General features: G+C 36.3%; 1 protein-coding gene across 3 annotated transcripts in view; it reads left to right on the forward strand.

Annotated features, from left to right (window-relative positions):
* RTKN2 (rhotekin 2) overlaps nucleotides 1–23,181 on the forward strand; it is a 100,845-nt gene extending 77,664 nt beyond the window's left edge. For all 3 annotated transcript variants that reach the window (XM_043476866.1, XM_043476865.1, XM_043476867.1), the window contains 3 exons: nucleotides 15,316–15,481; nucleotides 20,258–20,365; nucleotides 21,598–23,181. In XM_043476866.1, coding sequence (XP_043332801.1) covers nucleotides 15,316–15,481; nucleotides 20,258–20,365; nucleotides 21,598–22,106 — 783 coding nt within the window. In that variant the 3' untranslated portion in view covers nucleotides 22,107–23,181. The remainder of the gene's footprint in view (nucleotides 1–15,315; nucleotides 15,482–20,257; nucleotides 20,366–21,597) is intronic.
* The last annotated feature ends 1,053 nt before the right edge of the window (nucleotides 23,182–24,234 follow it).

Here is a 24,234-nt window from a genome sequence, read left to right on the forward strand (position 1 = left end):
TTTTTTTTTTTTTGTAAGGTTATAGTGTAGTGAAAATGAAAATGAAGAGTAGTAGAGGAGTACTAGAGGACTTTAAAAGAAATAAGAGAAAAAGAAAAATAGAAAATAAAAGAGAAAAAGGAAAGGAAAAAAAAGAAGAAAAAAGAAAAAAAAAGAAAGAAAGAAAAAAAAAATTTTTTTTCCCCTAATTAAAAAAATCGTAAAAATCTATGAAAATGAAAGTTAAGGAGTAATGGGGGAGTAATAGGGAATTTTAAAGGAAAATAAAAGAGAAAAAATAAAAAAGAAAAATATAAAAAGAAAAATTTTTTTTTTTTTTCCTTACTTAGAAAAAAAAAAAGTAAAAATATATCTAGGAGTTTCTCTGGAGCTGTTGCGGTCAGTGTGGGTTCGGCTCAGTTTCAGATAGCTCCTCGTTCCAGCTTACACTTCTCGATATCTACAGGGCCCTTCCGGTGAAGTCGGTGTTTTCTACAGGGATTTTAATCTGTTGCACCAGTCCCTTCTGAAGCGGTTCCCTTTGTTTATTTGGCTTCTGTTTGCCGGTCTCTTCAGAGCCTCATTTCCGCCCTGACACAGGCGGGCGGAGGTGGACTCTTATTCAGTTAGCTAGTTCCGTTGCGCTGCTGGGAGGGGCTGACGCTGCGGGGATGGGCTGGCGCTGCGGGGCGGGGCTGACACTGAGGGGAGGGGCTGGCCCTGCGGGGGCGGGCTGGCGCTGCCGGGAGGGGCTGACGCTGCTTTCTCCGTCTGCGCTGCTCAGGCTCCCGGCTGTTCTATATGGAGCGCGCCCCGCGCTGCGCTAGGTTCCAGCCCTCGGGTTTTCCACAAAAGCGCGGAAGGAAAAGCTGCGCCTGCTCTCTGTGCCTTCCCCGTCAGAGCGGTCCAGGCAGCCAGGGGCTTGGTGGGCGCGCTATCCCCAGGTGTGGCGCACCCACTCCCTTCCGCGGACCCAGTCTCAGTTTCCGCTGGCGCCAGTCGGGTGCGCGCGCCTTCCGCCCTCTGCGTCCCCAGCCCCAGTTCCCGCCCGCGCCGGTCGGGTGCCTGCGCCCTGTGTCTCGCCGCGACCTTCCCCTCCCCCCTGCCTCCTGCCTCCGGCGGGGCTGGGCCGGTCCGCAGCCTGCGAGCTCTTCTCTGGACTTTCTCGGTCTCTTTGTTCTGCGAACGGCCGGCAGTGTGTTCGGCCGGTTAATGTACTCTCTCTTTTTTGGTCTCCCACAGTTCAAGTTGGCACCTCACAGAAGCTCCCTCCGATTGTCCTCAGGGCACTCAGGCCCGGACCCTACCCCAAGCAATGCCGCCCAAGACTCCCTTCCCGGGACGAATCTCCGTCCTCAGCTCTTTTGTCTCACTTTTTATATTTTGTCCTACCTCCTTTCGAAGACAATGGGCTGCTTTTCTGGGCGCCTGATGACCTCAGCTAGCAATCAGAAGTTGTTCTGTGAAGTTTGCTCTGCGTTTAGTTATTCTTTCGATGAATTTGTAGGAGAGAAAGTGGTCTCCCCGTCCTACTTCTCCGCCATCTTGGCTCCTCCCCCCTTACTTATTTTTTCAACTTATAAGATTATTCAGATTTATAGGAAAGTTGTAAAAAACACCTCAGTGAACACTTGTGTATCATCTAGAGTCACCCATTAACATTTTGTCATATTTGCTTTATCTCTTTATTTTTCTTTTTTTGGGAGTGGGTTTAAGCACTTTATATATTATTTAATTTTTAATCAGCTTTATGGTTGTATACTTTGCATAAAATAAAATTCACCAATTTTAAGGGTATAGAAGTGAAATCTCTCAGTCATGTCTGACTCTTTGCCACCCCATGCACTGTAGCCTGCCAGGCTCCTCCATCCATGGGATTTTCCAGGCAGGAATACTGGAGTGAGTTGCCATTTCCTTCTCCAGGGGATCTTCCCAACCCAGGGATCAAACCCGTGTCTCATGCATTGCAGGCAGACTCCTTACCCTGTGAGTCACCAGGGAAGTCTTTAAGGGTATAGCTTGATAATTTTGACAAATAAGATACAGTTATGTAATCATTATTACAATCATTATTGGATTATAGTTTGTTTAGGTCTTTTTTATGAGAACATTAAGTCTACTCTCTTAGAAAATTTCACTAATACAGTACTGTTACCAACTTTTGTCACCATGTTTTACATTAGATTATTGGACCCAATTATAGCTGAAAGGTTTGTAAAGTCTTTTATCTGTGTTTTTTTGTGAAGACATTTGAACATAAGCCTCCAATATTAATAATTCATCCCTGAATATTTCAACAACACCTTTTAAAAACAGGAGCCTCTCAAATTATATACATTTATATGTATAGAATTATGTGTATATATATAATTATATCATCCCAGCTGGGCAGATTAGGAGGGTTTCCTATATATCATCTAATAACCAGTCCATAGTCATGTTTCCCCATTGTTGCTAAAATATCTTTTTAGCTTTCACTTTCAATCTAGGACAATTCAACAATTATGCATCCTAACTTCTTCTGAACTGTAAATTAGGTCTAGATACTTGATTAACTTCATTTTACACATTTTTATTAAAATATTTCAGGGATAATGTCAAATACTTTATAGAACATGTTCAGAGTCACATGATGTCAGGTTGTCTCACTATTGGCAATGAGAAGTTTAATGACTTGATTAAGGTGATGACTGCTAGCTCTCTTCAAAATAAAGGTTAACTTTGGTCTTTACAGTTAGCAAGTAGTCAGTTCGGTGATTTAGCCACAGTGTAAATATTTTTATTGTCCAACAATCTTTCACATGGTTTTAGTGAACTGATTGCCCTTATCTAAATCAGTTATTACTTGGAGATTGCATTTATTTTTCTCCCTACTGTGCTTCCTCTATATGTGTTAGCTGATGCTCTTTTGTAAAGAAGAGTGAATTATGTCACTCCTGAAAAGGCTAGATGCATGTTTAATGTTAATGACCAATTTTCAGAATAAGGAGTTGGTTTTACATGTTGACATTATATTGATATTGACAACATGTATTAGAGTAGAATTACCTCCCCCAGATGTAGCATATGAGTGTCATTTCTATTGTCCCATCCCACCTTCAGTATTATGATAAACTTATAAATTTCAGTCTATGCAGTCTATTCAGTGTTTTAAATTACCTGGTTTTTAAATATAAGGTAAGTAAGTGAAGTCGCTCAGTCATGTCTGACTCTTAGCAACACTATGGGCTGTAGCCCACCAGGCTCCTCCATCCATGGGATTTTCCAGGCAAGAGTGCTGGAGTGGGTTGCCATTTTCTTCTCCAGGGGATCTTCCTGACCCAGGGATCGAACCCTGGTCTTCCACATTGTAGGCAGACACTACTCTCTGAGCTGCAAGGGAAGTATAAGGTAGATGTTTTAATTATTTTGCTTACTTTGTAAATTTCTAAGGGAAGATGTGCTATTAATGTGTTCTTAAGTAAATAGGATCATTGATAAAAGCCAAGTTGGTATTTTCTCATAGGTAGAACAGATAAGCACCACATAAAACTTTTAAGAATAGTATTTTTGTTTCACTTGTTAGTATTTTCAATACTGGGTCTCTAAGATCTTCCTTTTTATGCTTAATAAAGTTAAATATTAAATACAAAGTAAAATTCCTTTCTTTTGATTGTCTTCTCTCAAGATTTAGAAAATAGTAATTTTGCTTAATGCTACTTTAAAAATTATGTGAAAGTATAAATTTTACAGTTGCTAAGGTATATAAATAGTAGCTCTGCTATTTTGATCATAGGATCTTTTCTATGACTATAATTCTTGTCCTTCTAAATGGCATTTCCTGTAAGGCTAAGTCAGTTCATTAATTTTCAGAGGGAGCCATCTGTGGAAATAGTCACATTAAGAAAAGAAAAGCCTAAAAGCTATTCCCCTTTTCTTTTCAATCCAAATTTGAAAGGATGATTTACTTCAAAGTGATTGTTTAACTTCAAAAAACTTCCCTATGAATGTTGTTGAGCTAGACATCCTCAATAAAGGGTACTTAACTGGAGCCACTGAATCTCCTATACATTGTTGAAAGCATTTTATTAGTCAAAGTTTTATCCATTGCCAGTGGGGTGGGGAGTGGAATGGAAAAGAAGTGTGAGTCTTTGAGATCAATAGTCTTTTCTTGACTTAAATACTATGCATGACTTCATTTTAATGAATAATAAAATCTGTACAAGTCAATAACACTAGTTGGTGTGATAGTCCTTTGTTAAATTGTCTTAAAATGGCGTTTAACCATTGTATTTATCATGGACCCTAGCAAGTAAAATTATAATGAAGCATATGGGATTTTCTTCTGATTATGTTATTCCTTTTAATGTATGAACCCTATCAACTATTTAGATTGTGCTTTATGAAATACAGCAAAAATAATTTTTTAAGCAACATTTTTCTTAGGAGTTTGCATCTGATTTCATTGACATAAATTGAAAATAATTATATCACACTAATACTAATCACACCCAATACTTATTTTAACTTACGGTTATGCTTTATTTCAAACATTCCTTGCCATATGTTTGTAGAAGGTATGCTTTCTTTGTCATTAGAGTATGTATAAGTTCTAAGGCTTGTTTTTAGCCATCAACAATTTTGTCTTCATGCCTGAGAGACTTTAGACCAGACATCTTTCAAAGAACTCATTTATCTTTACAACATGTTTCTGAGGAAGATGTGAGTGCAATATTATCTCTGTATTATAAGTAGGAAAGCAGGCAGTTCATTTTTGTAGTTGTATTTTATGGTTTTTTTTTTTTTTTGGAAAAATTTCAAGACAATCTGTAGAAAGAATATTACCTCCACCGTAGGATTATTTTGAAGCAAATTCTAGCAATCATATCATTTTACTTGTAAATATTACTATTGCCATACTTAAGAAAATCTGTAGTTGTACATAAAGATAATGTTACCAAAAATCCAGACAGTGTTCAAATTTCTGTCTTGTGATTTTTTTAACAGCTTTTTGAATCAGGATCCAAATAAGGCCCATATACTGCAGTTGACTGATTAGGTCTCCTAAATTTCTTAATCAGTTGGCATTCATCCCACTGTCACCCTGCTTTATCTCTTACATATACACACACAGAATTACACACAATTTGTTTGTTGAAGAAATTTGATCATTTATCTTACACAGTTTTCATAGTCCAGAGTTTGCTGATTGTATCTTCAAGTTGTCTTTTTTCTTTCTGTTTCTGAAGCAGGTCTAGGTTTGTTCATTGGTTAGTTTTCATTCCAATCCCAAAGAAGGACAGTGCCAAAGAATGTTCAAACTACTGTGCAATTATGCTCATTTCACATGCTAGCAAGGTAATGCTCACTCAAAGTCCTTCAACCTAGACTTCAACAGTATGTGAACCGAGAACCTGCAGATGTACAACTGGATTTAGAAAAGGCAGAGGAACCAGAGATCAAATTGCCAACATCCATTGGATCATGGAAAAAGTAAGAGAGTTCCAGAAAAACATCTACTTCTGCTTCATTGACTACACTAAAGCCTTTGTGTTATTCACAACAAACTGTGGAAAATTCTTCAAGAGATGGGAATACCAGACCATCTTACCTGCCTCCTGAGAAATCTTTATGCAGGTCAAGAAGCAACAGGTAGAACTGAACATGGAACAACAGACTGGTTAAATTTGGAAAGGAGTACATCAAGTATATTGTCACCCTGCTTATTTAACTTCTGTGCAGAGTACATCATGTGAAATGCCAGGCTGGATGAATTGCAAACTGGAATCAAGATTGCCAGGAGAAATATCAACAACCTCAGATATGCAGATGATACCACCCTAATCACAGAAAGAGAAGAGGACTTAAAAAGTCTCTTGATGAGGGTGAGTGAAAGAGAAGAGTGAAAAAGCTGGCTTGAACCTCAGCATTCATAAAACTGAAATCATGGCATCCAGTCCCATCATATCATGGCAAATAGATGGGGAAAACGTGGAGAGTGACAGATTTTATTTTCTTCGGCTTCAGAATCACTGTGGACAGTGACTGTAATCATGAAATTAAAAGATGCTTGCTCCTTAGAAAAAAAGCTATGACAAACCTAGACAGCTTTTTATAACACAGAGACATCACTTTGACGACAAAGGTCTGTGTAGTTAAAGCGATGGTTTTTCCAGTAGTCATGTACGGATGTGGGAGTTGGACTATAAAGAAAGCTGAGCACTGAAGAATTGAGGCTTTTGAACTGTGGTGTTGGAGAAGACCCTTGAGAGTCCCTTGGACAGCAAGGAGATCAAACCATTCAATCCTAAAGGAAATCAACCCTAAGTATTCATTAGAAGGACTGATGCTGAAGCTCCAATACTTTGGCCTTCTGATGTAAAGAGTAGACTCATTGGGAAAGACCCTGTTGCTGGGAAAGGTTGAAGGCAAAAGGAGAAGGGGGCAACAGAGGATGAGGTGGTTGGATGACATCACCAACTCAATGAATATGAGTTTGAGCAAACTCTGGGAGATAATGAAGGACAAACAAAGGCCAGTGTGCTGCAGTCCGTGGGGTCACAAAGAATCAGATATGACTTAGTGACTAAACAACAACAGTTGGCTGGTTGGTAAGAATATATGTGACTATTTTTATCAAGAGATGTGTAATACTGTCTCGGTCTTCCAGTCATGTTAATGTCTGTTGATGAACATTATATAAATTCTTTATTTCATCAGGGATTCCAAACTGGTGCTGTTTTTAACATTCTCTCTTCATTTATTTGCTGGCATATCTCAACTTTATCAGCTATTAGGTTGAAGGACAATTCTTAAAGGAAAGCCGGGATAAATGCTTGTATTTTTACATTTATATACTTTGTTGTTGTTCAGTTGGTGAGTCGTGTCCGACTCTGCATTATACCCATGGACTGCAGGATACCAGGCTTCCCTATCCTTCACCATATCCCAGAGCTTGCTCAAACTCATGTCCTTTGAGTTGGTGATGCCATCCAACCATTTCATCCTCTATCGTCCACTTCTCCCCCTGCCTTCAATCTTTCCCAGCATCAGGGTCTTTTCTAATGAGTAGACTGTATCAGGTGACTACTATTGGAGCTTCAGCATCAGTCCTTCCAATGAATATTCAGGGTTGATTTCCTTTAGGGTTGACTGGGTTGATCTCCTTGCTGTCCAAGGGACTCTAAAGAGTCTTCTCCAACAGTTAATACACTAGTTACCAAAACTATGAGGTGGTTCCCCAGCATCCTTCAGAGATGATCAATGAGTTAGTTTTTAAATATCATACGAATTTGTGGATTTAAAGACTTTCCATGCATCAAACCATTTCTGTAGTGATTCTTCTTGATGTTCAGTTGCCCTCTAATTGGCTACTGGAAGTGTCTTCAAGTTTACTCTTGAGTCTTTTTTGATACAACCTTAGTAATCTTTGATTTCTGCTAGGAAAGATGTTTTAGGCTTATCCTATTTCTTGAGCCAGGCTGGAAATGAACCATTTCTCTAAAGAACTCTGATTCTATTTAGTAGGAAAGAGTATTTAAAAATCATAATCTGAGTATATAGTAGACATTTGAAAAGTCACATACTCAAAAATAAGATAAACAAGTTGTAAATCTATTTCTGATATGGTATTTTTCTGTTAACCACAGAAATGGAGAAGTTAAAGTACAGTTTTAACTCAAAATAATAAAAAACTTTCCTTTGACTTAAGAGTTAATTGTATTTTGTTACAAAATTGACTTCTTGGATTGTATTTTTGTTATTTTAAAGCCTCTCAAATCAGCTAAAAGTTTTGGAATTAGCAAAAGCAAAACAAGAAACTGATCTTGGAGAGAACACTTATCTCAGAACATGTTTCCTCATCTATAAAGACTGACTATGGATTATCTCTAGGATCTTAGTCTTTCAGTATCAAACTTTTAATTGCTATCTGAATGATTCTTTTGTTATTCATTTATTCATCAAATATTTTTCAATCAGTTAGTGAGTACGAGGCAATATTTTAGTTACTATAAATAATGGGGGCAAGAATATCCACGTTGCTCGCCTTCATACCCTGCTGAGAGGAGATACTCACTGCATGTATATATTGTGTGAGCCCATAGTGATAACAATCCTAAAATGCACCATGTATTTTCTAATTCCTTCCATGTTGGTAAGTGAAGTCCTGAGCACTATTACTGATACTTTTTCCACAGTGAAAAACTGACTACATGAACTTTCTGACATTATCAGAAACTTTTAAATCACTTTTTCTTTGATATGTACTTTCTTGGTTGAAAAAAGTTTCTCATTAGTTAAATTATTTTGGATGATAACACATTGAAATTAATTCAGATGGTATTTTCTGTTTCATTTGTACCTTTAAAAATCCTCTCGTGTTATAAAGATTTAATGGTACTTATGGCTATCAGAGTTAATGGAGTGCTCAGTATTTCTATGTTGTACTGTTTTCTTGTAGAAGGATATAAATGATTAAGTTGTCAGATTTTCTACATAGCTATTTTTGTTAGAAATGCTATATTGGTATTATTAAAAATTCTGCCTACTCATCTATAAAAATCTCATTTAAAAATTAAATCCATTTTACCGTCTGTATATTAGGTTGGTGCAAATTTAATTGCGGTTTTGCACTGTTGAACTTTGTCGTTTGATATCAGAATACATTCTTAAATAAATGTGGTTAGGTTATACATCATTTTAATGTGCACTTCTTGCTTTATATCTTTTTACCAATGACATTACTTGTTGTTTATTTTATGTTTATTTTAGATTATAGATATGGTGTTAAACAAAAAGCAAATTCTAGTGATTTTTTTTTTTTTATGGTCGAGTGTTCAAAGTGGATCAGAAAGCAGCACAGACAACTCGCAACTTCAACAAAATGCATTTGGCCCAGGAACTGCTAACAAACATACAGTGTAGGGGTAGGTCAAGAAGTTTTGCAAAGGAGACGAGAGCTTTGAAGATGAGGAACACAGTGGCTGGCCATCTGAAGTGACAACCACCAGTTGAGAGGATCATCGAAGCTGATCCTCTTCAACCCACATGAGATGTTGCTGAAGAACTCAGTATCAGCCATTCTATGGTCATTTGGCATTTAAAGCAGATTGGAAAGGTGAAAAGGCTTGATAAGTGGGTGGTGCCTCATGAGCTAACCGCGAATCAAAAAAAAAAAAAAAAAAACCCCGTCATTTTAAAGTTTCAGCTTCTCTTATTCTGTGCAGCAACAATGAACCCATTTCTCACTGGATTATGACATGTGACAAAAAGTGGATTTTATGTGAAAACCGGCAACAGCCGACTCAGTGATTGGACCGAGAAGAGGCTCCAAAGCACTTTCCAAAGCCAAACTTGGACCCCAGAAAGGATCACGGTCACTGGTGGTCTGCTGCCAGTTTGATCCAGTACGGCTTTCTGAATCCCAGTGAAACCATTACATCTGAGAAGTATGCTCAGCAAATCAATGAGATGGACCAAAAATTGCAATGCCTGCAGCTGGCGCTGGTCAACAGAAAGGTCCCACTTCTTCTCCATGATAGTGCCTGACCTCACGTCACACAACCAGTGCTTTAAGTTGAATGAATTGGGCTATGAAGTTTTGTCTCATCTGCCATATTCACCTGACTGCTTGGCAGCAGATTACCACTTCTTCAAGTATCTTGATAACTTTTTGCAGGGAAAACACTTCCACAACCAGTAGGAGGCAGAAAATTCTTTCCAAGAGTTCATTGAATCGTAGAGCATGAATTTTTACTCTGTAGAAATAAACAAACTTATTTCTCATTGGCAAAAATGTATTATTGTAATGGTTCCTATTTTGATGAATAAAGATGTGTTTAAGCCTAGTTATAATGATTTTCAGTTCATGGTTCAAAACCACAATTACTTCTGTACCAACCTAATACAAAAGATAGTCAGAATTTGTATTAAAATCGATTTGAATGGAGGGAATCACAGTTTCAGCAACAATATGAAATAAGAATAGTTTGCATTTTATCATTCAGGTTTGTTTTTAAATATTAACAGCAACAGAGGGTTGTCACCCTAGCCCTCCATATCTGCATCAGCTTTTATTTAGTTTGAAAGGAATATATCAAAGATTATTTTGAGAGTTAAGTCATTCTCTGCTAATGATAATAAGGTTTATATTTGAAAAGGTTGATTACATGTATTTGAAGGCTCCAAAGATGCCATTTAGGGCAGCATTATTGAATACTGTATTACTAATTACTTAATGAAGTTAACTCATGAAGTTTATTCCAAGGCATAAGAGTGTAAAAAGATCCTATTATGATAAAATTACAATACTGGCGATAAATATTAACAATCCTCTGAAGATACTCACATTCCTACTTTTTAAAAAAATGACAGGATAGACTGTCTCTAAGTTACCAATCCTTATGTTTTACTATACTTGAAAATTTCAGAGCTTTTTAACTACTTCATGGGGTTCTCAAGGCAAGAATACTGAAATGGTTTGCCATTCCCTTCTCCAGTGGACCATGTTTTATCAGAACTCTCCACCATGACCCATCCATTTTGGGTGCCCTACAGGGCATGGCTCATAGTTTCATCGAGTTAGACAAGGCTGTGGTCCATGTGATCAGTTTGATTAGTTTTCTGTGATTGTGGTTTTCATTCTGTCTGCCCTCTGATCCCATCACTTCATGGCAAATAGATGGAGAAACAGTGGAAACAATGGCAGACACTATTTTAGGGGGCTCCAAAAACACTGCAGATGGTAACTGCAGCCATGAAATTAAAAGACACTCCTTGGGAGAAAAGTTATGACCAACCTAGACAGCATATTAAAAAGCAGAGACATTATTTTGCCAACAAAGGTCTGTCTAGTCAAGGCTATGGTTTTTCCAGTGGTCACGTATGGATGTGAGAGTTGGGCTATAAATTGCAGAAGAATTGATGCTTTTGAACTGCGGTGATGGAGAAGACTCTTGAGAGTCCCTTGGACTGCAAGGAGATCCAACCAGTCCATCCTAAAGGAGATCAGTCCTGGGTGTTCATTGGAAGGACTGAGCTGAAGTTGAAACTGCAATACTTTGGCCACCTGATGCGAAGAGCTGACTCGTTTGAAAAGACCCTGATGCTGGGAAAGAGTGAAGGCGGGAGAAGAAGGGGACGACAGAGGATGAGATGGTTGGATGGCATCACTGACTCAGTGGATGTGAGTTTGAGTAAACTCTGGGAGTTGGTGATGAACAGGGAGGCCTGGTGTGATGCAGTCCATGGGGTCGCAAAGAGTCGGACATGACTGAGCAACTGAACTGAATTGAACTGCCCTCTGATGGATAAGGATAAGAGGCTTATGGAAGCTTCCTGATGGGAGAGACTGACTGAGGGAGAAAGTCTTGTTCTGATGGGTGGGGCCATGCTCAGTAAATCTTTAATCCAATTCTCTGTTGTTGGGCAGGGCTGTGTTCCCTCCCAGTTGTTTGACCTGAGGCCGAACTATGGTGGAGGTAATGAAGGTAATGGTGACCCACTATTCAAAACGTCCCATGCACTCACTGCTGCACTCAGTGCCCCCGACCCTGCAGCAGGCCATTTTGACCCACGCCTCCGCCTGAGACTCCTGGACACTCACAGGCAAGTCTGGGTCAGTCTCTTGTGGGGTCACTGCTCCTTTCTCTTGGCCCTGATGTGTACAAGGTTCTGTTTCTGCTCTCCAAGAGTCTGTTTCCCCAGTCCTGTGTTAAGTTCTGGCAGCTCTGTGGTGGGGTTAATGGTGACCTTCTCCAAGAGGGCTTATGCCAACACAGGTCTGCTGTACCCAGAGCCCCTACCCCTGTGGCAGGCACTTTGCAGGAGACACTCAAAACACAGTCTGGCTCAGTCTCTGTGGGGTCTGTGTGTCCTGCTGCTCACAAAGTTTGTTTGAGCCCTCTGAGCATCTCTGGTGGATAAGGGGTTTGATTCTAAACACGATTTCACCCCTCCTGTCGTCTTTCTGGGGCTTCTCCTTTGCCCTTGGACATGGGTTATCTTTTTTGATGGAGTCCAACATTCTCCAGTTGACAGTTGTTCAGCAAGGGGTTGTAGGTTTGGAGTTCTCACAGGAGAAGATGAGCACACGTCCTTCTACTCACCATTTACCAGTTCAGTTTTCATTCCAATCTCAAAGAAAGGCAATGCCAAAAATGTTCAAACTACTGCGCAATTGCACTCATCTCACACACTAGCAAAGTAATGATCAAAATTCTCCAAGCCAGGCTTCAACAGTACATGAACCATGAACTTCCAGATGTCCAGGCTGGATTTAGAAAAGGAAGAGGAACCAGAGATCAAATTGCCAACATCTGTTGGATCATCAAAAAAGCGAGGGAGTTCCAGAAAAACATGTGCTTTATTGACTACACCAAAGCCTTTGACTGTGTGGATCATAACAAACTGTGAAAAATTCTTCAAGAGATGGGAATATCGGACCACCGGACCCGCCTCTTGAGAAATCTGTATGCAGGTCAAGAAGCAGCAGTTAGAACTGGACATGGAGCAACAGACTGGTCCCAAATTGGGAAAGGAGTAGATCAAGGTTGTATATTGTCACCATGCTTATTTAACTTATATGCAGAGTACATCATGCGAAATGCTGGGCTGGATGAAGCACAAGCTGGAATCAAGATTGCCAGGAGAAATATCAATAACCTCAGATGTGCAGATAGTGCCACCCTTATGGCTGAAAGCAAAGAAGAACTAAAGAGCCTCTTGTTGAAAGTGAATGAGGAGAGTGAAAAAGTTGGCTTTAAACTCGACATTCAGAAAACTAGGATCATGACATCTGGTCCCATCACTTCATGGCAAATAGATGGGGAAACAATGGAAACAGTGAGAGACTTTATTTTCTTGGACTCCAAAATCACTGCAGATGGTGACTACAGCCATCAAATTAAAAGATGCTTGCTTCTTGGAAGAAAAGCTATGACCAAACTAGACAGCATATTAAAAAGCAGAGACGTTACTTTGTCAACAAATGTCCGTTTAGTCAAAGCTATGGTTTTTCCAGTAGTCATGTATGAATATGAGAGTTGGACTGTAAGGAAAGCTGAGCACCAAGGAACTGATGCTTTTGAACTGTGGTGTTGGAAAAGACTCTTGAGAGTCCCCTGGGCTGCAAGGAGATCCCGTCAGTCAATCCTAGAGGAAATCAATCCTGAATATTCATTGGAAGGACTGATGCTGAAGCTGAAACTGCAATACTTGGGCCACCTGATGCGAATAAGTGACTCATTGGAAAAAACCCTGATGCTGGGAAAGATTGAAGGCAGGAAGAGAAGGGGACAATGGAGGATGATTGGTTGGATGGCATCATTGACTAGATGGGGATGAGTTTGAGTAAGCTCTGGGAGTTGGTGATACACAGGGAAGCCTGGTATGCTGCAATCCATAGGGTTGCAAAGAGCCAGACATGACTGAGCCACTGAACTGAACTACTTTATATGGCATACATTTTTTCTCGTGATTTTTAAATAGGAGTTCCTTCAGAAAAGAATTTATGTCATCTGTATGGTGTTTGCCTGCTCATATTTACCTGTTTGTCAGGGAATGGATAGCTTTTCTTTCAAACTCTTTGCTACTTCTAAAATGTCCACATAGGACATCATTAAATGTATATATTGGTTTTGGTGTGTGACTCTACACACAGATTCTCTTCATTCTATATTCAGTGTAAAGTGAATAATTTCTTCCCACTCTGAATCAGCCTTTGTAACTGCCAGCCAAGTATTCTGCATTCATTACAGTAGGCTTAGCCATCCAGCTCTAGAACGGCTCTACTCAGTACAGTTGCCACTAGCCATTTGTGGCTGTTAGGCACTGAAAATGTGGCCAGTCCAAGTTGAGATATATTGTAACTATAAAATACAGACTGGAATTTTTTGAGACTTTAGTGCGAATAAAACAATGTAAAATATCTCAACATTTTTAGTCAATTACAGGTTAAAATATTTTCAATATCTGGGTTGCAAAAATATATTATTTTAAAATAATATATTAATTATTACATAATTATTTTCACTAGTTTCATTTTACCTTTTTTAAATTTGGTTACTGGGAAATCTTAAGTTACTTATGGAGCACGCAACATATTTCTAGTGAACAGCATTGCGCTAGAAAAATGTAAGTGTCAGTCATTATCCAGGCAGCCAGATCACTCTCTTTGCTTAATAGGTCTATTTCAGACTTCTTTTCCATGGTTCCTTGGAAACTGCTTGTAGGTGCTAGCTTATCACGTGACAGAGCAATGCATATATGTGACTTGGGAGTAGTCTCTTCTGCCCATAAACACAAGACGGATCACACAGTGTCATACTTACTACCACTCAGAAAAAGGGGACTTTCCTTTTTCCTAGATTGGGACTTCCCTGGTGGCACAGTGAATAAGAATCTGCCTGCCAAGGCAGGAAGCATGGATTCCATCCCTGATCTGGGAAGAATCCATATGCCATGGAACAACCGAGCCCGTGCTCTAAAGCTCTAGAGCTGCCTCTCCTGAAGGCTGTTTGCCTAGAACCTGTGCTCCCCAATGTGAGAAGCCACCTCAGTGAGAAGCCCAAGCACCACAATGAAGAGTTAACAGCCCCCCCACCCCCGCCCTGCTTGCTGCAGCTAGAGAAAAACCATGTCCAGTACAAAGACCCAACACAGCCAAAAATAAATACTAAAAAAAATTTAAAGAAAAGGTTTAGACTATCAGCATGTGTGAAGCTGTTGCCTTTGTTATAAAGTGGTGCTTTCATCATTTTAAAAAATAATTTTTTACCGTTTTCAAATTTATATTACTTTATGGATCTTTAGCTATGAGCTTGGTAAATGAATGTTACATATGAAATAAATGTTAATGATGAAAGCCAAACTTTACTAGTTATGTAAATGTTATGATTTTACTGCTTTAACTGATAACACTGTATTCTATGAGTGAATATTAGAATAAGAAACATACTTTACTTATTATTACTGTTGGAAATACAGTTAACTCATTACAGTTATAACATGCTTACTTGTTTTATTACAAATTTTAAGATGTCTATAAAAGACAGCAAACTCCTACTTAAACTGAGAAATCTACAGAGGTTATGTTTTAATCTCATGTAATTTAACATTGGTGCTACATGTAGTATACTTTGAGATATTACTCAGTATTTTTAATGTATTTTTTAAAAACTTTCTTGATTTGAACTTGAATAGTGAAAATTCTCAAAATTATATATTTTAAATTTCAACTGATCAGCAATAAGATTGTAATTGCATCTGGTATAAACATGGTAGCTAGGCAATAAAACATTTATTTGATCATAACAGAAATAGTCTCTTGTTAAACACCAATTTTGTCTTAATTTTTAGGAAACCAGAATTCGGGCAGTGGATAAGGATAAAACGAAAAGAATTCATAATTTCTCTGTCATCAACCCTGTTGCTGGACAGGCTGTAACTCATATATTTTCAGCTGACAATAGAGAAGATCTTCAGAAGTGGATGGAAGCCTTCTGGCAGCATTTCTTTGATCTTAGTAAGCTGACATTTGGATTCTCTAGTAGTGTATTCTTGTAGCATGGAAGGATGTACATAGCAAACTAAATATTAAAATTACAAGTGTATAGTTTGTATTAAGAATTTGTATGGTCTTGAATAAAATGGTAGTGTATCATCAATGCATTGATGATTTTTTCTGTCAATTTTTCCCCAGTGCATGACTGATAATACCTGTGAATTCCTAGTATCATTGCCTGTTACTTTTAAGTTCTGGTCCCTAAAACAAGTAAACCACATTTTCTCAGAATATTAGGTTGAATGGCTTAAGGCAATCTCTCCGATCAAAAGGATAATAAGCTATATGAGTAAAAAAAAACTTCTCTAGGACAGTGTTGATCATAAAATATTGAAATGTTCAGAAGGAGATTCATTTTTAGGTAGACTTCTGTTAACTCCTGATTCATTATATCATTCTGGACATCATCCAAAGAGATTTTTTTTAAACAGCACATATACTTTTTCAGTTTCAATAATACAGTTCAATGACATGGATTATAAAAACAATGTGATAGTAACGTAACAGAGTTATAGTATGTAAAATATATGAGGTTCTAATATTCTCAATTTAAGGAAGAATTTTATCAACAAAAATATTGAAACTGTATATTGAAAATGTAGACTATTGATAATGGCTATTTCTAAGCAAACTAAGCCTACTGTTAGATTCAACCAGTATTTTATGTCTTTAGGATACTTTTCGATAGAATTGCAAAGTAAAACCATTTTTAAACAATAGGAACTTATTTCTGCAGCTCTTAGAGATAATCCTAGAGTTATTTTAGGATCTAGGATTAGATCCTACTCCTAGACATTTTAGACCTCTCTAAAATAGTTAGTATCTGCAGTCCTCAGATTGATTTTTATAAGCATACTCTGATCCATGGCTTGGCCAGTTATTACAGTGATGGTTGGGGAGGGGGCAGAAAAGGGAAATAAATTTATTGATTAGCTTCCAAATACCATATGGCTTCATTTATTTTTTATAACAACCCAGTGAAGTAGAAATTATTTCTCTCTGCTTTTAAGATGAGAAAATTAAAGCCTGAATAGGTTTCAGGTTTATTGCAGGGAACCAGAGGACTCCCTCCAGGGCTTTCTTGGATTCTTCAGAACTTGTTTTCCTTAAGTATTGTCTGTTGACCCTCAGTAGATGTTTAAATGGGTCTTCCCTGATGGCTCAGATGGTAAAGAATCTGCCTGCAATACAGGAAACCTGGTTTTGATCCCTAGGTTGGAAAAATCCCCTGGAGAAGGGAATGGCAACTCCAACATTCTTGCCTGGAGAATTCCATAAACAGAGGGTGGTCTACAGTCCATGGGGTTGCAAAGAGTTGGACACGACTGAGCAACTAACACTAGTAGATGTTTAAATATTTGTTTCACGTTTACCTGCATGTACTGCATTTCTTTATTTTAAAATTTCAGCTGATCTTAGGTATGTAACTTAAAAGACAACAACTTCCTCTCATTTGCTGATTACAGCTAAAATTTTAACTGCTTTCCTAACTGCTCTTGATTTATAGAGTCTGTCTTATAGAAGACTGTGTTACTTTTAGAAATGACTCTGGCATTTTAAGGGCTTCCCCAGCGGCTCAGCATTAGAGAATCTGCCTTCAATGCAGGTGCTGCAGGAGACATGGGTTTGATCCCTGGATTGGGACAATTCCCTGGAGGAGGACATGGCTACCCACTCCAGTATTCTTGTGGGCTACAGCCCATAGGGTCAGAAAGAGTCAGACATGACCAAAGCAACTTAGTATGCACACACACACACTGGCATTTTAAAATTTTTGTGTAGACAAAAACAAGAAAAAGGAGTGAAAATGTGAGAGTAGTATAGTCTAGATATCAACTACTGTTAGATGATTTCATGTTTTCACTCCTCAAATTATGTAAAATAACTTATTATGCTAAAAGAGGTAGTTGGTGGGATAAGAATCTCATGACATTTGAGGAGAAATGAATTGGGAGATTGGTATCGACACTGTTGATACTACATATAACACAGATAACTAATGAGAACCTATTGTATAGCACAAGGAATTCTACTCAGTTGCTCCTAGGAAGTTGTTCCTTACTAAATGGGAAGGAAATAAAAAAAGAGGGAATATGTGTATACGTAGAGCTGATTCACTTTGCTGTACAGTAGAAACCAACACAACATTGTAAAGCAAATATACTCCAATAAAAATTAAAGAATCTCATGACATTTTTGTACTGTCAAAGTAATTAAGTGATGACGACTAGGTTCTCAGGTCTGGCTACTTCTTTAGTATTTAATGCTTTGGATATAAAATCTGCCAGTCTAATTTTTTAAGTATAAATAGTATTACATTTGCTGTTTAGAATTCATTGTTAAGATACGAAGATCAGAAGCAAAAAATGGAAGTGCATGTATTATCCCAAAGAGTGACTTGTGCTTAGAATTTTTACTCTCCTAGTAATAAGTGTAGCCTCTTGTAATCTTCAGTGAAATGTGATGTATGCAACAAAATAGAAGATCGATATCTAAGGTAGAATAAAGTAAGAGTAATTTAATACTTAGAACATATTTCAATTACTTGACGTAGCTTGAGAGTGGAAAACCATGAGGGTGAGAAAACTGGAAATCATGAGAAAACACTGATGGAGCTTGGTGTGTTTAACCTGTGGAAGGACAGCTTGAGGAGTGGAGGCTGGGACGCAGGGGGGAGTTAATAGCTAATTTTTAATATCTGAGCGCTAACATGTAAAAGACGAATGACACCTGTTTTAGGTGATTAAATAGGTTACTGCTTGGAATAGTGAGTGAAAGATTTTTTCAAATATTTAATAAAATATATATTAAGTTAAATAAGCAGCTTAACATAATAGATTATTTTGATTGGGAGCATTGTAATAGTATATGTGGTGGAAACATCTTCAATATACAGATTTTATGTGAGCAAAATGTACCCATTAAATATCTCATACTGGGCCTTTATTGTTAGCATATTCAGAATTACTACATAAACCTATGCTTGCTAATTTATTTACTGGTAAAGTGTTTAATTGTAATGTCTTGATCAGTGAACATGCCACATTTATATCTCTGACTTGTGTAACACATGGGATAATGTGGCTTTATATCACAGTTTTCAATATAGTTAGTATTCTGCTATCAGTTTAACAATGAAAAGCTTTCAACTATCAATATTGAAACAATGCTGTACTATGTTATTAGTCTAAGATTTGACAGAGAATTGTTTGCTGGTTTAAAGGGTTTCATTACTTTTCCATTAGATAAGGCAATTTTTTTCCTGCCCCCAAAAAGAAAAGGCTGGCGCTTCTATATTTATCTAAAAAAGGAAGTAGAAAGGAGGAATAAATTATCAAATCTCAGATCCTACTAGATTTAAATTCTACAGAGCAACCTTTGAAGGTTTAAACTCAAGATTTTATTCCCTTTATATATTGCTATATGAGATATTTGAAATTTTTTACCATATTCTATACTTAGCATTGTAACAAAACGTACTGAAAGGGTTTTGTTTTTTTTTTTAATACTTCTTAACTGTTTAAAGTGATGGATTTAAAGTGTATATATATATATATATATTAACCATATTAACATGACATAAATTAGACATAAAATAACAAAAATAAATACTTTGAGTAAACATGAAGTATCTTTAATTTTTAAGCCATGGGGAAATAAGTTGGATATTGAATGTAGAGGTTGAGAATATAATAAAAAGAAATACATATCATAAATCAGTATAAAAAGGCACGTGTATATTACATTTACTTTTCTGCTAATGTAAGTTAGCATGTAAGAATGGTAAACCTCAGCATACAAGTCCACAATAAAGATAGAAATGCTAAATATTTTTTTATATCTGCTCAGGAGAAATAAATCTGAGAATTTAATTTTGAGATGAACACAGTAAAACATAATTACAAGAAAAATTAATATGGTCCACACTTTTCAATTTTAATAATTAAAACAACTTATTCAAGAGTATTTTTATTATTGAGTATTATTTTGAATGCCTAATATCTTTATTTAAAGTGTCCTTCCTAAAATAAATTCAGTTCAGTTCAGTTGTGTCCGACTCTGCGACCCCATGGACTGCAGCACGCCAGGCTTCCCTGTCCATCACCAACTCCCGGAGCCTACTCAAACTCAAGTCCATCACATCCAGTTAGAATTTTGAGTGATCTGTCTTTATAGTAACAGGTTTTTATGTACCCGAAATAAAATGAAAATACAGCATTTTTCTAGTTTTCCTGATTTTTAGGAGGGCATGATTATCATCTTAAAAGAATTTTTTGTAAGCAATTCTTATTTCTTAATTAAAATTTTCAAAATTAAAATCATTTTCTGAGAAATACTACTTATATTTTTTTCTACTTCCTTCCAGGTAACTATATTTCAGTTAATCTTTACTTTTTAACTGTTTTGAATGTTTTTATATAATATTTAAAATAAGAGAACTTACACAAACTTTTACCATAAACATTTTAGTTATTGACCGTTTAGAGAAGTAATATAGTATTTAGTAGCCCACAGAGCTTAGCTTAATATCTGTTCATAGAGATTTATGTTTAAAATAGAGTACATTTGTGCCTAGACTTAGAAATAATGGGTAGTGCTAGGTTTTTATAGCTTCTTTAAGATAATACTTCATGAATTCACTTATTTTTTCAAAGCAAAAAACGTGTTGATAATCTGTTAAAAATTAAATATATATTTCACATTTGTTTTAAACTAGCCTACCTTTTTCTTCCTTAGGCCAATGGAAGCATTGTTGTGAAGAACTTATGAAAATTGAGATTATGTCACCACGGAAACCACCTTTGTTCTTGACAAAAGAGGCAACCTCAGTCTACCATGATATGAGTAAGTGGGGTTTGTCTTTTCTAAGCTTCAGGGTAACAAAAACGACATTGTCCTTATACAAGCAGCTTATTCTATTGACATTAAAATGCTAAAATTTTCAAGCCACAGTCAAAAATGAATGAAAAAAGACTATGATTATAGACTAAGAAACTCATGTTTAAAAGATGAATTAATACAAAATTAATGAATACACAGTTTTCATAGTTTGAATGCTTAAGATCAAACAAAAATGTTAAGACTTCAAAATGAATAAGGGTACACTGAAAATAAATATTAGCTGAGTAGCTGATGAAAATTGTGAAGATATAAACCTTGATGTTTTAAAATGTAATTATGTTCAGTAATTTTTTCCATATTTTATTAAATTTGTTTTAAAGTAGTGTTGATAAATGAATATTAATAAATGGAAGCTTTCCTCTCAGGCAAAAAAATTGGTTAAGTTTAATACTTTGGAAAATTTTAGATTTCTAGACTCATAAATATTCCATTTTCCCCACACTTTGAAGTATATTTATTTATCTTTGTGTGATTGCCTCAGTGAGCAGTGTTGTGAACAAGCACAAATCAATGCTAAATTTTAGTGTATTTTACCACCAATGTTCCTGCATTTACATATATTCTTTAAATGTTGGATTTAAAGTGAAACATTTGAGCTTACACATTTGAAAATATCATGTAATTGACATAAATGTCTCCCATTTTTCCCAAGGAAAATCACCAAAGTGGTATTAAGGATTCACTCTGTTTCCATGGGGGTTTTGTTTCGGATTTTTTCCCTATTACAAAGACTTTACTGGTCTACAGGAAAGAATACTAATCCAGTTACATTTTCCCAGTTTATGTATCAGGGGTTTATAAAAGGGAATCCACTCTTACTTATAAGTCAGAATAGATTTTAAACCCCACGAAAGTTATTTAATAAATAATCTGCAGAATTCAAAAAAATTCTGATGAAGCTCTACTCCTTTGAAAACTGGATTTTCCACGTATATTTAGGAATATACTTATGCATGTGTATGTATGTGTGTGTGTGCATATGTGCAGTACATGATCTTCTTATTTTTTGGTTCCATTAGTATGGTTATTTTTACAAGTAAACATATTAAAACACAATCATTTTGGTCTGGTTTGGATAACTATTATATAGATAACATAATGTAGTAACTTACTTGGGTAAAGGGTGTACTGCTTCAGAATTTGTTCCATGTATTTTTTTCTTGTAATTATTACAGGCATTGATTCACCTATGAAACTTGAAAGTTTAACTGGTATAATACAAAAAAAAATTGGCCAGCATGAAGAAGCCTCACCTCCTTCTTGGGCCACACTCTTTGATGGTAATCACCAAGTTGTCATCAAGAAAAAGGTATTATCTCCTGCAAGCAAGCAGTTATATGAAGAGAAAGGGAAAAAGAGACGAGCTCCCCTTCCTCCTTCTGATAAAGCTCCATTCAACTTAAAAACACAGAGCAACAAAAATCAATTGGTTCAGGGCAACTGGGAAAAAACAAGTGTATCTCAGACCTTGCCTTTGGATACCAAACTGTCAACCCCAATGCATCACTTACAGAAACCAGTGGCTGCTCCTCGAAAACTTCTTCCTGCCAGGAAAAGTAGTTTAACTGGTGGTGAACACACAGATACTAAAACCAATATTGAAGCCAAGCCAGTACCAGCTCCGAGGCAGAAATCTATCAAAGACATTTTGGACCCTAGATCATGGTGGCGGACACAAGTATAGAAAACCCTTAATGTATAAAACATTTAAAAAATCTATAACTGTGAAGCTTAATTCAGAAGCCCTGTAGATATAGTAATATGTAATTATGTAGTAAATATGATAGTGATTTATATCAATAATTAGTAGGTATAAAATATTTTATAATGAAGAAATGGATTTCTCTTTTGTGATTTTCAGAATTGAAGTTATTTCTCTAGCAGAGCATAAAAGGCAGTTTCTAGACAATATCTCAGTTGTTGGAAGGGTTAATTTATTCCTAAATTAGTACTAGGCGGTGAACAAGCACTAGGCAGAAGAAAGCATTAACATTTCTTTGGGGAGAGATTGTCTAGTAATTTAAAATGTGTTAAATAAGAGCCATATTCTCATTGTGAGAATTTTAATACTAATGGAATGTTTCAAAAGTTTTATTCAAACCACAAATTATAGAATCCACCCAAGAAGATTTCTTCTTAGCATTCTGGAATTCTCATCTAATAGTCCACTGGCTCTCATCTATTGTTTTATTCACTAGTTAACTCACTGACCTTTCAAATTCCTGGGATAAATTTTGGAATATTAAATTCTTCGTCTTTAAAGGGGATATGTAATGTGTTATTCAAAGTTGTTTCCTTGATGATCCCTGAAATCCTGTTGACATTACCTTTCATATGTAAAGCAAAATATTTTTAAGTTTAGGTAACAGGTAGATGAAATGTTCTTCACTTTCACTTTTCTATGCATGGTATTAATTTCCATTGTGACATTAGCATTTGGAGAAATGGGTAGCTGTTAACACCTTAAAATTCATTTAATACTTATTTAAAAAGCAGATGATCTATTAAAAATATCAGAAAATTTGGCCATGATAATTTCAGAATTAATCCTTCTAAAAATATTATTTAGATTTCCTTTTTCTAGTAGGGGTTCGTGCCTGCTATTGATATTTGCCATTAAAGTCATATTGTTACAATAATGACATTGGAATAATTTCCATAGGAGGTAATTTCCATAGCAACTAATCATAGTGACACAAACAGAATTATGAAATCAAGTGAGGAATAAATAGCAAAAGAATGAATACCTTAAAAAGGAACAAAAAAAAAAAACGCTTTTTCTTAATAATTATGCTTCTTATAAATAAGAGCTGGACAGTTTTAAAAATCAGAATTTCCAAGTAAAACAGTTTCCATAAGCTATCAGCAGCAGCACTAAAAATCTCAAATATCATTGTAAGAAATGAAAATTTAAGAATTAAATTACTGCCCTGTATATAATCTCTAGAGACTTTTTAAAGCTCATAAGAACTCTATTTGAATCAGAATTACATTATTACAAAGTAAAATGAATACTTCACAAAAAATAACATTAATTTAAATGGATCCTTTCATTATTTTTAGATAGTGGAGTCTTTTTTCATTTATGTAGAATAATGTAACTGCCAGGTTACTTTTGTGTTTGCCCAGGACTCCTAGTAAGAATTAGGACTCAAGGGAGTAATGATACAAAAGGTCTCTTGTGACTGGAGACACCAGGACAGACATAGCATTTGATGAGAAGGAAATCCTATATGCTTGCCTGATAAAATTTAGAGACAATGAAAACCTAAAAAGGTAGGATTAATTTGTTTTTTCTAACTAGAAGGCTCTCATAAATCTCAGCTGTGATTGCCAATTCAGTAAATGACATATTAAAAATGTGAAGGATATTATTGTTTGAATTTTATTTTTAAACCTCACTGCTGTTTTTGGCAGCATTTATGACTCTTGTTGCCACTAAATTACTGAGCTAGAAGATGTGCAGGAAAAATTGTTTCTGAAACTGACATCTACACATTTTTTTTTTCAGTTAAAGCCTTCCTTAGAATAAAACAGTGTTAAAACTTCCAAAAAAAAAAAAAAAACAGTGTTAAAACTTCCAAATTATATTCTTGTTGTTTCTGCTTATGCATGTTATTATCAAGAAGGATTCAAATGGTCCAGGAACCAGAATTTGTTCTTAGAGAAATTACCTGACATTGTGCGCTCAGTGGGCACTTTGAAATAAGGCTGAACACCTTTCTTCCTACAACCATTTAGATGAAGCTTGACCAAAGGCCATCTCCCCCCAGAATTATTCAGACTGTTTCTGGGGTCCTATCTTGCTATAT

This window comes from Cervus canadensis, chromosome 8 (assembly GCF_019320065.1).
Source record: "Cervus canadensis isolate Bull #8, Minnesota chromosome 8, ASM1932006v1, whole genome shotgun sequence".
Taxonomy (NCBI): Eukaryota; Metazoa; Chordata; class Mammalia; order Artiodactyla; family Cervidae; genus Cervus; species Cervus canadensis.